Source organism: Oryzias latipes, chromosome 22, assembly GCF_002234675.1.
Source record: "Oryzias latipes chromosome 22, ASM223467v1".
NCBI lineage: Eukaryota > Metazoa > Chordata > Actinopteri > Beloniformes > Adrianichthyidae > Oryzias > Oryzias latipes.
In genome coordinates, this window is record NC_019880.2 from 861,738 (window position 1) to 875,889 (window position 14,152).

At 45.6% G+C, this 14,152-nt stretch overlaps 1 protein-coding gene across 1 annotated transcript; it reads left to right on the plus strand.

Moving 5' to 3' along the window:
- The first annotated feature begins 857 nt into the window (after positions 1 to 857).
- On the plus strand, positions 858 to 5,144 carry nkx2-1 (NK2 homeobox 1). The gene is made up of 2 exons (XM_004082054.4): positions 858 to 1,448; positions 1,757 to 5,144. Exons 1-2 carry the CDS (start codon positions 1,082 to 1,084, stop codon positions 2,428 to 2,430), a joined length of 1,041 nt encoding a protein of 346 aa, XP_004082102.1. The 5' UTR covers positions 858 to 1,081; the 3' UTR covers positions 2,431 to 5,144.
- The last annotated feature ends 9,008 nt before the right edge of the window (positions 5,145 to 14,152 follow it).

The window sequence follows — 14,152 nt, forward strand, 5'->3', positions numbered from 1 at the left end:
CGTGAAAATAATACAAATCCTTTCTATTTTGGGAGGTGGAAGCACATTCTGCCTGTAAAATTGGAGCCATCAAGAGCTCCATTCCTGTTCCGCTGCTTCAGCTCAAATGGCTCCTGTGCGTAAAATCTTCCCCATGCCTGGGTTAAACTGTAATGGCTCCTTGAGCATTAAGGCAAGATGCTGCTGAGGGCTACCTGGCGTTGTGCTGCAGGAGAGCAGCTACTTGAACACCACCAACTTCATATGAGAGCCTCTCCTGCTCCAGACTTGATTTCTCCCCCTTTCCTTTTCTAGCAGGTCTCTCACCCGCGAGCGTGCATCCGACATTAGGTGACACGCTGCTGCGCCCAATGATCTCAAAAGGAGGGGAGGAAAAAGTGAGAGGGGGGGGGGTTCATTTACGCATCCACTTAACGCGCGGATGTGTATTTATTTACTTATCAGTATCAGTCATTTTCCTCCCCGCGAGCGCACTTTTGCATGTCTGAGTACGAGCAGGCAGCAACAAACAATCCTGCAATCACGGAGGCCTCTCGTGGCCATTAAAAGTCAGTGGTTCTGCTGAGGAGTGCTCCTCCGACCCTCGAGTCCACACAGGCCTCCTTTCATCAAGAGGCCCTCGTAAACATCACTACAGTTAATAAAGTGCATTGTGGTCACTGCAGCCCCGAGCTGCGGCCGCGGCAGCAACAAGTCAGAAAGTTGGCGCGCGGCTCCGGCCGCGCTCACGCACGCACGCACGCACGCGGCGTATGTTGTTGTCGGTGGGAGGGAGCGCCTGTCTTCTAAGTGAAATTACGCGCAGCCAAAGGAGGTTAGAGCTGTTTGGTATTGTTGCAGAGGCCCCGCCTCTGACGGGAGCCCGAAACCTGGCTGCCAGCTAAAACAAACCCGAGCCAGCGCCGAGCTCCCACTCAATCCAATTAAGGCGGACTTGAGGCGCTCTCCTACGTCTTCATCGAGCAGAGTCGACGTTGAGACAACAGGAACCAGAGGGGCTTTGGCCAAGAAAAAAAAAGGAGAGGAGAGAGAAGGAGAGATTGCCTTGCCTTCTAATTTCTCCCTCTCCAGCCACAGAACAATGTCGATGAGCCCCAAGCAGACGACTCCTTTTTCTGTTTCCGATATCTTGAGTCCCCTTGAGGAGAGCTATAAGAAAGTAAGTATGGACAACAACAACCTGGGGGCGCCTCTCACTTCTTACCGGCAGCCGCAGGTCTCCCAGGCCGCTATGCAGCAGCACCACATGGGCCACAACGGGACCGTGTCGGCGGCTTACCACATGACCGCGGCGGGGGTCTCCCAGCTGTCGCACACCGCCATGGGGGGCTACTGTAACGGCAACCTGGGCAACATGGGCGAGCTGCCCTCCTACCAGGACGGCATGAGGGGCAGCGCCGCGGCCACCGGCTGGTACGGAGCCAACCCGGACCCGCGCTTCTCCACCAGTGAGTATCGAGCGCGCGCGCCAAATCTGGGATTTACGCAGAGATTGGAGCCTCGTTTCAGAGCAACTAAAGCGCGCGAGGGTTTCATGAAATGATGTCAACATCTGGATAAAACATGGAATTAAAACAGGACTTTTTTTTATCTAAAATTTCTAAATCATGATTTTTAAATTAAAGAAAATGACACATTACTGTTGCTCGTTTCGCGTTTGAGTCCAAAACTTTTAAAACATTTTTATTCATCAACAAAGAAATTTAGTTTTTGCTTCTTCCTGCGTAAAATCTGACCGCGCTTCTCATCTTCTCAGTTTCCCGCTTCATGGGCTCGTCGTCGGGCATGAACATGGGCAGCATGGGGAGCCTCGGGTCCCTGGCAGATGTGGGGAAAGGCATGAGCTCCCTGTCCAGCACCCCGAGGCGGAAGCGGCGCGTGCTGTTCTCCCAGGCGCAGGTGTACGAGCTGGAACGGCGCTTCAAGCAGCAGAAGTACCTGTCTGCGCCGGAGAGGGAACACCTGGCAAGCATGATCCACCTCACCCCGACCCAGGTGAAAATCTGGTTCCAGAACCACCGCTACAAGATGAAGAGGCAGGCGAAGGACAAGGCGTCGCAGCAGCACCTGCAGCAGGACGGCGGCTCCTGCCAGCAGCAGCAGCAGCAGCAGCAGTCCCCGCGGAGGGTGGCCGTGCCGGTGCTGGTGAAGGACGGGAAGCCGTGCCAGGGCAGCGGCCACACGCCCACGTCCTCCGCGCAGACGCACCACCAGCAAGGAGGCAACGTCATGATCATGTCCAGCGGCGCGTCCGGCCTCGGGCACCAGAGCCAGCAGGTGGGAAGCACGGGTCACTCCCCGGACTTGGCGTCGTCCAGTCCGCCGTCCATGCAGAGCCAGGTGGCCGGCCTCTCCCACCTCAACTCCCCCGGCGCGGAGTACGGCTCGGCCCTGCAGTGTTCCGCGCTGCTGTACGGCAGGACGTGGTGACAGGAGGCGCCGGCTGCGACCCCCGAACACGCAAAGTTTTTCTCTTTTTAAAGATTATTGTAAAAATGTCAACAGAAAAGCCGCCATTTTTCAAAGACCACGCGTGGAAAAAGTTTTCCCAGAAACTGCGGATGTGAAAATGTTGGGAATTATTTATGTAAATTATATTCAGAGAAAAAGAGGAAAAAGCCGGGCGCATGAACACGAGTGGACTGCTGCACCCCCCTCCCCACGGACACGAACCCACGACACGACTCTGATTTATCCTAGAAATTCATGTAAGAGTAGAGTAGCGTGTATATTTCTGTCCGAGGTTTGGATTTTAGATCTTTGTTGTACAGATGTTTTGGAGGTTTTTGCTCGTTTGTTGTCGTTTCTGGTATTTGTACGTTTTTTTCTTTGTAACTTAAAAAGAAATTTGAAAAATAGTCCTATAAATAAATTATGGAAAAAACAGGTAAAGTTTCTGACACATGTTAATGAGGGCGCTTTAAATCATGAAGCGATACACAAATATTTATCCTCATTACTTAAAAAGTATTTTTACGTCATAAATCCAGCCGTCGGCGGATCAAAGCGGCTCTTATTGTGAAAGTGCCTCTTATCTGCGCGTTTTCACTCCGTGACAGATCGCCCCGCTTATCGCGGAGGCCGCGGCGCGCAAACATTTGCGCCCCGCAGGTAAACTCGCCCTTTTTGACTTCCTTTCGCGCGCGCGCGCGTCCTCTCCGCGTGAGTCACTCAGGTGAGGTTTGTCAGCATCAGTCGGAGCACAAAGGCGCCTTATCGGGGAAAATCTGAAAGCAAACAAATTCCTCTCCAGTGACGGCGCAGCTGATCAATAATCAATCCACAAATTTGTGTTGGAACAACAAAAACACACAAACAGTTGCTGCACATTTTCGTATTTTCTGATGCGCCTTTTGAAATTGACCGCAATAAAGACCCGTAATCTCTGTCTTTTCTGCGGGTTATTACCGCGCAGCCTATAATAACCATTAGACTCTATTCTCCCGCGCGGCGCGGCCGTATCTTCGACGGTAAACAACGTGGTTGCTAAGCGACGGAGGAAATAGAAGAATAAATGGTCTGTTTAGGATTCTCGGCTTCATCATTTCTGAGTCTGAAAAACAACGAAGGCAGTTTGACCCGAACGTGATTGAACTGAGCGGGAACGGACGGCATCCGGGAGGAGCCAAAACTCTGCTTTGGATTATTTCTGATTTTTCTGAGCGGCTGGTTCTGACGGAAACGTTCCGGGTCATGTGATCCGTGGGCTCTGAGGCCTGCGGATCCACCGAATCTGGAAAGTTCTGGAAGGAAGTGGTTTTCTGGAGAAATGTTTTATCTTTTCTGTTGAAGGAATAAGACGTCCCGGCGGCCTCCGAGGCCTCCGAGACCCCCCCCCCCCCCCCCCCCCCCCGGCATCGGATCTCCCATTAGGTGTTTAGCCGCGCGGGTTTTGTTGGCGCGGACATTTGCATGTCTTTGGCGCAGTGTGTGGTCTTTGTGTGCAGCTTGTAGCTGTTGAGGATGACTTGTTGGGAGCGTGCGCGCTCTCATCGCGCTCCTTTGTTGAACTCCCCAAGTCCTCCTAGCTTTATGGTGGGCTGTCTCCATGAACCCCAAGCAATTAGTCTCTAATCTCAAGGCAATCACACTGGAGTTAGTGACCAGCGGCGGGAGTTTGCGGCTCCTCCGCGAGCGCAGCTGCTGCAGACGGAACTTTCATTTCGGCGCAGCTCTGATAAATGTCGATTGATTTGCTGCGAGATGTGAGAAACAAGTTTATGTCTGGCTTTGGATACACATTTGTTTTTTTTAAAAAGTATCCAATTATGTGGTAAAAGCTTTTATTACTATTATTTACAGTGTAAACAAAGGTGCAAATAACGGAAAACATGTAAAGACTTGCTTTGATTGACAGCATCACACATGGTCCGAAATGTTTCTGCGTCATTTTGCAGCCTTTTGTGCGGACGCGCGGAGCTGTCCGCGGTGCTGAACAGCAGCATAAAGACCGAACCTCTTCACCTGAACGTTGTTTTCCTCATAATAACTTCGCCTCGAACGGGACGCACTTTCATCTGAAACATTTCTGCGGGTCCGAGCTTCCCGCGCGCGTCTCAAAAAGCACAATTACGCGGCAACTGCAATCACCTCCTTTGGTAAATGTTATTGTGAGCCGGCAGCGAAAATCTTTAATTGTCCCACATTTATCTGGTTTTTCAAGTCATTGTGCAAAGAGCGCAAACGAGGGTCATTTGTGAGCTGGAATACTTTGCATGCAAAGCGGAGACGATGCTGTAATACTTGACCTTTCAGCATAATTGTTGCAGGCATGAAATGCGGCATTCAGGGCTCCCTGAGTGCGTCTTTTCCCTCCCCCTTTACATCTTGGGTGTTCATTTGGTTTTGTTTCTTTAGGGAGAACATTTTGCCAGAGCTAGCAGCAATTTAACTTCATTTTAATAACTATAAAAGGCACAATTACTGTGAGGTGTTTACGATTTTTTTCCGTATTGCTTTTGCAGCTTTTGCTTTTTTTTTCAAACCCCGGAAATGTTCAAAGCTGACATGAACTGAAGGTTGAAGACTTCCCAGACCTGAACAATATTTTAAAATGTCAATTATTAGAATAAATATTCATCTGGAAATGTTTTTTCGCTCATTTTTGGCTGAATTTCCCCCCGAATTCAAAACATTTTCCTGATTTTAAAACCAGAAATCTCAACCTTTAAATGAGAAAAAGAATTAAACATTTCTGAAAATCATTAAAAAAACAGATTTGATGTGGACGTTTTTTTTAAATGTATTCATTTCAAAAAAAGTTCATTTATTTATTGAGAAAAATAAAGAGGGTTTAATAGTTTATTATCTGGAAACCACAGATATGAATATGTAAGAAAAAAACAGTATAAATTTGAGAAAGAATAAATAAAGATATAAAAATATTAAATTATAAAAAACGCCTTATTATTAACCCTTATTTAAATACAATTTTTAGAGACAAAAAAATTCAAATGGATTCTAGAAAAAGTCAAAATTATAAACTCATCCTCACTTTACTAAACTGAATTTTATCCTAATAATACAAAAGGTTTTCCTCAGATTCTTTTAGACGAAGAGTTTTTTTAAAGCCTCATCATCTGCGTAGAACTTTATATTCATGATGACTTTGGAGAGAAAAAATCTACATTTTAGAATTTGATTTTTCTTCAATTAGCATTAAAATGTTAAATTTAATAAAGTCAAATTAAAAGAAAAAGAAGTGTTTCAGTTTACTATAACAACGTGATGTTTGTGCAGACAAAAAGAAATTCCCCCTAAAACCAAACAGAAACAGAAAAGTTCAAAGGAAACGCAGCTGCAACAATAATGACGACATTTTTAGACTCGCTGTTTGTGAAATTTAAATCCACAGAAGCTTGTTTAGTTAAGACTGAAGCTTTAAGAAGCATCTGTGCACATTTAGAGATGAACTTCAGCAGATCTGCAACAAAAAAAAGAACAAACGACTGGATGTTCTGGAAATGCAACACATTCAGCAAATATTCATTCAGGAAAATGTAAAACAGGAAGTAATGCACAAAAAACCCAAAGAAAGTGGATTATTTAATAAAAGAGGTACAAATATGATCTATTGTCACTTTAAATAAGAAAGTCACAATCAAACATACAGAAAAACAGCATTTTATTAAACATTTAGTTTCTACATATTTTTCTATGAAGCAACTGTCATCAAGTTTTTATTTAACAAAATGATCCGACATTCTAAACAGAGAGACCACTACTATTTTATTGTGATTTATTTATTTTCATAAATATTTACACATAGAAGAGGCAGATTTAAATCTCTTTCAGATTAAAATAAAAGCGTTGATTGCAGTTTCTTCCTTTTACCACTAGATTTATTTTTTCTGTTTCCCCCTGAGTCTTCAATGACTCACCTTCGTCACCACGTGACTCACCTTCGTCACCACGTGACTCACCTTCGTCACCACGTGACCTGATCAAAGAGGAATCTTCGGACAAGTCCCGATTTGTTAAACACGTTTCTGCCATTTTTTTACATTAATTTGATTATGGAATAGTTGTAGATTTTTAAAAAACATTCTATAAGACATTTAATCTTTCATCATCTTTACATATTTGATTTAGAAATTAATTAATAAATAAATTAAATATTTAATTTAGAAACTTAGACAGATTTTCATTGTAAACAGATTCATTCACTTTGACTGTTTGAAGCAGAATTTTCACAAATTCTAACAAAACATTTGCTCTCATTTTCTTTTATGAATTCATAAGAAACGGATCAGATGAAAGAATCTGATCGTTAGGGAGACACGAATGAGATCCAGGAATATTCTCAGATTTACATTTGTGTGTTTGTGTTGACATCTTTCATTTGCTTCTGTCTGACGTAAAAATATCAAAACTTTATTTTATGAAGTGAAACATTTCAACAAAACTGAAAACTGCTTTAGAAACTGAGAGCTGCAACAGCTAAAGCAGGTTTGTGTGTGTGTGTCTGTCTGTGTGTGTGTGTGTCTGTCTGTGTGTGTGTGTGTGTGTGCTCACTTGTGTTTGCATTACAAGTCTAATTAATACGTTTGTTTACATTCATTTTTGTGACTTTAATTTTATTTTTAGACATTATTTCTTTTTTACTTAAAGATAAAAAAATTCAGATTTTGTCATTTTTTTAAAGGTATTTTTGTTGTTGGTGTGTAGTACTATGTGAAGTACTTGTTACCCGTTGGTGTAGTTTCTGAATTTATTTCAGTTTAGAAAATGTGGGAAACCTGTGGGCGGAGCCAACAGCTGCTCAGAGACCATCACGCCTGACAAGCGGCAGAAGTTTGACAGTTTTGCTGTTGAACTTTTCACACGTGAAACATTTTTACTTCGTGTTAGAAAAGAGAAACTTTGTGAAATACATTTACCACCTTAAATACACTTCAGAGAAAGGTTCTGCATCAGCATCGGGTCACCAGACTGAACCTCAGTCCAGACTGACCAGAACTCTCCAGAACCTTCATGCAGAGATGGATCTGCTGCTCTGATGGAGGACATTCAGCCCCACACCATCACACTGCCACCTCCATGCCCGACTCTGAAAGTCTGAGTCCAGATGTTCTTGTGTCTGATCAGAACATCAGTCCAGATGTTCCTGTTCCTCAGCAGCGTCTCTCATGGATCCATGTTTGTCCTAAAGTCTATTTCTGACTGTTGGGTCGTGACCTTTGACCTGAACTGAGTCCAGTGAGCTCTGGCCGTCTGGACGAGTCCTCCTCCAGTTCTTGGACCCTCTTTGGTTCTTGTGAAGGTTCTCCTCTGTCCAGTGTTCTCCTTGAGAGGATGATGATCTTTCAGACTCAAACATGGCAGAAACATCCTGGTCATGAATTTCTTCAGATAAAAAGTTTCTGAGATCCTTCATTTCATGTAAAATCTTCTGATAAAGTGATGTTGTGAGTCATCAGGTCTAACCAGGATCAGGTCTGACAGAGGAACTGAACTCACTTTTCCACAAAAAAAGAGGCAAAACTCATTTACAGTTCAAGAACCGTTCAGTTTTATGCATAAAAGTCATTTTTCTGAATGTTTTAAACACGCAGAACAACAGCAGAAGAGGATTTAGGACTCATTGAGATTCTCGTTGTCAGTTTATGTTTTTCAAAAGGAATTTTGTTTTATTTTCAACCGTCTTCTGCTCACGGGTCCAAAACCAAATTAAAGGGTCTATATCAACTTTTTGAGTGTTTTCTAATTCATTCTTCACTATAAACAACCCAAAGTGGTATTTTGATCCTTTCATGCATTTCTGAGTGTTCCTCTATAAAGCTGCTCTCTGAGCACCAGCCCCTCCCACCCACAAAAACGAGTGGGTCCTCACATTGTGACATCACAAAGTGAGAACTCTAAAAAGACAAAAGTTGACCCAACTTAAATGAGTCACTTCAATTGGTAACACTTAATTGAATGAAATTTATTAAACTTTATTTTTTACATTTATCCAAGTCAAATTAATGTGTTGATCTAACTTACATTTTTTTGTTTATACAACTCAAATCAACACATTTATCTAACTGACTATCAGACATTTTTCCTACTCAATACCATGTATTTCTGGCATCGGTTTTTATTTATTCATTTATTTTTACTATGATTTTACATACGTTAAAGTTCAGGCCAACAGGCTTTGTAACTTCCATATCAGAGACATGAATGACCCAGCAACGTTTAACACTACACTGAGCTCTGTCATTAACCCTTGTTCTATCCTAGGCACTTTAACGTTGGGAGTTGGGTCACCTAGACCCACTAGACAGAGCTCTGAACCTTTCTTCTTCAATGATTTGTGATCTTCACTGGTGTCCATGGATTACAGGAAATCTTTCCACCTTTATCCACCTTTGTCATGGTAGGGAGAACACGTCAATGGAAGGGGGGGGGGGGGGGGTCTAGCACAAGGGTTATAACAGGACATACAGCATCTTTCTGCACATGGGGGGTGGTCATCATCCTCTCCCTCCCTCTATGGTCCAGAAAAAAATAACCATAACAGGTTCAAAGACTAAAAACAGAGTAAAACAACAAAACACACAGACAAAAACTCACTTAACCCTCAATCTGCCCAGACAGGCAAACAAAATGATATCCCACAATTCCTTGCGCTGGCTTACGTTATGACGTCATGACGCATTGACAGCTTCACATCAAAGTTACACCAACTTAATTGAATTAAGTTGATTAAAAGTAAAATAACTGTCAGACACTCACTGTTATTTTTAAGTTGAATGAACTCAAAAAACGATTTCTTTTCACCAAACTAAAAAAATTCAGTTAGAGAGAGTTCATCTTTCCAACTACAGACCAAACTCTCTTTTTAGAGTGAGGAACCGCCCCTTCCAGGAAGAGTCTGCTCTACCAGCCCCGCCCCCAGGTTAGCAGACACGCCCACTTTCTCTGTGGAGCTAGCAGTGATTGGCTAAACGTTTTCCTTTCATATGAACAATATAACATCCTTCTTTGGAAAAGTTCAGATGTTTGTTTTTGCCGACGCTAGGATGATGTCATGAAATGGGCGGCACCCACAAGGAGAGAAAGGCGGAGCCTCAGTCGTTTTAAATGAGCTGTGAAAGTAACTAAAAAAGTGGTTCTTTTGTGCCAAAGGTAAAAAATGGGCATGTATGATAAAGGCTAAGCATGATAAAGGCCCCTTAAAAACAACTATCTGATGGTTCCCAAAAACTAACCATCAGTCTTAATCCACTGAAGTTCAACATATTTTAGTCTTTACTTTGATTTTTCTAAATGACTTAAATCACTTTTGAAATTGTGAAATTGATGACGTCATATCTGCCGTTTAAATAAAAAGTAGTGAGCTTGGTGTCCAAATTGCTTTTCAAATTCAGGCTACATAGTTTTTTTAGTGGTGAGGGGTTTGGGCGGGAATTCAGAAGGTCAAAATCTAATTGAAATGAGCGTTTTGTGACAATTATTTATGATCCAGTGTCCTCTGAAGATAAAAACATTGACGGTTCATTAAAAAATACATTTAAATACATTTTTTGGCCAAAATTGTTCAGACGCAATGCATTGTGGTCTATATTCTCCGATCTAGTGAGCATTGATGCACACAAGTTTTTCTCAGAGAATTCTGGGAAATTTCTAGGGCTCTGGATTGTGGAATTGTAGATTCAGACACACTAGAACATGAAGAACGCGCTGTAGAGTGAAGAGGGAGGGAATTCAGACACAACCTGAGTTTGCATTTGTAGAAGTTTAGAGTCAACAATCCAGAAAGTAAAACCTTCCTTTGGGTTTCTGTCAAATCTTTTCTCACATGGCGAATGAAACCAGATATTTGTTTTGTTCCTTAGTTCATATTTTCTCTTTATTCCTTTCAAAGGCGGTCTGCATTTCTGCAGGAATCTTGATCAGAATTCGTTCTTTTAAGCCAAAATGCCTCAGCGGGTCAGCAGTGTGAGGAAATGTGCGCTCGGCCTTCTCCTGCTAAACGAGCCAATTAGGCGAGGCCGGGCTGCAGCAGAGGTGTCATGTCTGTGGACAGAAGCAGCAGGAGGCCTTTGGAGAGCAGCAAGCCGTCACTAACACTGTTAACCGCTCACCAAGCAGCCGCTGCTGCTCACTCTGTGGCCCTGCTGCATCTCACAGCTCCAGCATCACACAAAAGAGAAGGAAGGGATTCTAGAGAGGAGAAGGGAAAGAGAGAGAGAAACTTTGTTGAAGCTTTTGCTCCCGTAAACAACATTTTAAAGACCAAACTTCAGATGTAGCCGTTTTCCATCGTCAGAGTTTAGGTCTTTGCATGAATAATAACCTTCCCCTGGAGGAAAGTTGAACGTTAAATCCGACAGCGGGTCCATTCTGCAGAGCCGAGCGGCTGCCTCTCCCAACGCCGAGGGAAGAAATGCATTGAATGTTGCTACACAATAAGCAATCAGGAGCCAAAGGCAGACATTTGACAGCTTAATGAGTTCAGGCTGCAATCACTTTCAGAAAGGGCCTGGTCCGTTTGCAGGCGGTCTGAGTGAGAAAAGGCTCGGCTCGTCCATTTAACTCACAGCAGCCACGCACATAACTGCAGGTTCACGCAAACACGGGTGGAGGTGGATGTAAATAGGCCTGGATATTAGGACCTGTTGAGACGTGCGTGTTTTGTTCAGCAGCCGGGAGGGGGGGTGATATTTGCTCCCCTAATGAAATATGTCTTTACGAGGTATTCATGTGACACAAAAGGGGCGACAGTCAAAAATTGCCCCACCGCTGTTCAGTAATTATATAGTTTGCCCTGGCAGCGCCTTCAGGCAGGTGGCTGGTCCATCATGCAAATGGCTCGGCTGCGTTGACGTAATTAGCCTCTGTGAGCGGCTTCAATTAACAATTAGCTAACATGCAATTCTGCTCACAACTCGCTAGTTCTCCCTTTTGGGGCCAATTGTCCCTGTGTGTAACTCCGGGGGCTGAATTGCTCGGTAGGTTGAAGCCTATGGGACTTTTTGGGGTCAATTTGCGGCCTAAATGGACAGAAATCAACAGAGGAGGCTCAAAGGGGGCCTATCGCAAGGTTTGGGGGGGCGAGGGGCCGGCGGGCTTCTCAGCTCTGAGGCCACAGTTGTTGCTGGTAAAACGGCAGTGAATCAGCCTCAGGGTGGGGGTGCTGCAGGGGGGGGGGTAATGCTGGGCTTCAGTCCAAAAGGTTTTGCTTTTCTAACCTCTTCACTGATCCCCCTGCAGGCCAATCACGGCCCACCCACCCTCACATTATCCCAGCCGCCCTGCGCCATGACACGGGAACAAAGTCGACATTAGGCCGCATTAAAGCGGACAGCAGTAATCAGGACGCCGTTATCCGTTAATGACGGCAAACACATGCGCGGCGATGCGCGCCGGAGTCATCAATAGGAGGCGGACAAAAGGAATCAGAGACGGAGAAATGCAAATCCCAGCCAGGCCGCTGCCTTTGTTTTCATTGATGATGCGTTCATTCAACTCATTTGTGTTCTGAACACAACAGTTGTGTTGTTTTTACAGCACCAACGCACAAAACTGGAGGCTTTGACCTGAACTGGAACACAGGGCGACCCGGTTCATCTGTTTGGTCCGGATCTGTCTGAGCGGGTTTTCACAGACACCAGAAACCACCTTTACCCTGCAGCAGCAGCAGCAGAAGTAACAGCAGCAGCATGAAGCAGCAGCAGCAGCAGTAACAGCAACAGAACAGTAGCAGCAGCAGCATGAAGCAGCAGCAGCAGCAGTAACAGCAGCATAACAGTAGCAGCAGCAGCATGAAGCAGCAGCAGCAGTAACAGCAGCAGCAGCAGCAGTAACAGCAGCAGCAACAGCAGTAACAACAGCAGCATGAAGCAGCAGCAGCAGCAGTAACAGCAGCAGAACAGTAGCAGCAGCAGCATGAAGCAGCAGCAGCAGTAACAACAGGAGCAGCAGCAGCATCAAGAAGCAGCAGTAACAGCAACAGCTTGAAGCAGGAGCAGCAGCAGTAACAGCAGCATAACAGTAGCAGCAGCAGCATGAAGCAGCAGCAGCAGTAACAACAGCAGCAGCAGCAGCAGTAACAGCAGCAGTAACAACAGCAGCAGCAACAGTAACAACAGCAGCAGAACAGTAGCAGCAGCAGCATGAAGCAGCAGCAGCAGTAACAGCAGCAGTAACAACAGCAGCAGCAGCAGCAGCAGTAACAGCAGCAGCAACAGCAGTAACAACAGCAGCATGAAGCAGCAGCAGCAGCAGTAACAGCAGCAGAAGCAGCAGTAACAACAGCAGCAGCAGCAGCAGCAGTAACAACAGAAGCAGCAACAGTAACAACAGGAGCAGCAGCAGTAACAGCGGCAGCAACAACAGCAGTAACAGCAGCAGAAGCAGCAGTAACAACAGCAGCAGCAGCAGCAGCAGTAACAACAGCAGCATGAAGCAGCAGCAGCAGCAGTAACAGCAGCAGAAGCAGCAGTAACAACAGCAGCAGCAGCAGCAGCAATAACAACAGCGGCAGCAACAGTAACAACAGGAGCAGCAGCAGCATCAAGAAGCAGCAGTAACAACAGCAGCAGCAGCAGCAGTAACAACAGCAGCAGCAGCAGCAGCAGTAACAACAGCAGCAACAGCAGTAACAACAGCAGCATGAAGCAGCAGCAGCAGCAGTAACAGCAGCAGAAGCAGCAGTAACAACAGCAGCAGCAGCAGCAGCAGTAACAACAGCGGCAGCAACAGTAACAACAGGAGCAGCAGCAGTAACAACAACAGCAGCAGCCGCAGCAGCAGTAACAGCAGCAGTAACAACAGCAGAAGCAGCAGCAGCAGTAACAGCAGCAGTAACAACAGCAGCAGCAGCAGCAGTAACAACAGCAGCAGCCGCAGCAGCAGTAACAACAGCAGCAGCAGCAGCAGTAACAACAGCAGTAACAACAGCAGCAGCAGCAGCAGCAGTAACAGCAGCCGTAACAACAGCAGCAGCAGCAGCAGTAACAACAGCAGCAGCCGCAGCAGCAGTAACAACAGCAGCAGCAGCAACAGCAGCAGAACAGTAGCAGCAGCAGCAGCATGAAGCAGCAGCAGTAACAGCAGCAGTAACAACAGCAGCAGCAGCAGCAGCAGTAACAGCAGCAGTAACAACAGCAGAAGCAGCAGCAGCTATCTCATCCCTTTTTACACAGTCAGAGGTGCTTTTACCAAGGGCCCACATCCTCTCGTGGTTGCTATAGCATCTTCAAGCACCATTGTGCGCGCGCCCAGCCCCCACATGGACCCACACTGCACACTTGTCATAAATTATCCTCAAGTGAGAGAACTAAAACCCGAAGCGGGCCAGAGCGGGACAAGGCCACTTTACCGAATCTCACCTCATAAAAACTTGAAGCTTTCCAGGACTTGACCCCCGGAGCTCTGCGTCTGGGTCTGCCGGCGCGCGGACCGAACCCCGCCAGCACGCTTGGCCCGCAGCTCCCGCGCGCCTCTCATCCGCCTGCTCATCACTGATGTTATGCAATCGCGTTTGCAGCAGACAAATGTGTAGGCGGCTGGATGGATGGCGCGCAGGGCGTCCTCCTCATCCGCGCACTGAAGTGCAAACACATGGGCCTTGAAACACAAGTGAGAGGAGGGTTGAATTGTTGATTAATTAAACAACCCCCCTCCCCAAGAAAATCCCCCCAAAAGCACATGTTCACAAAGC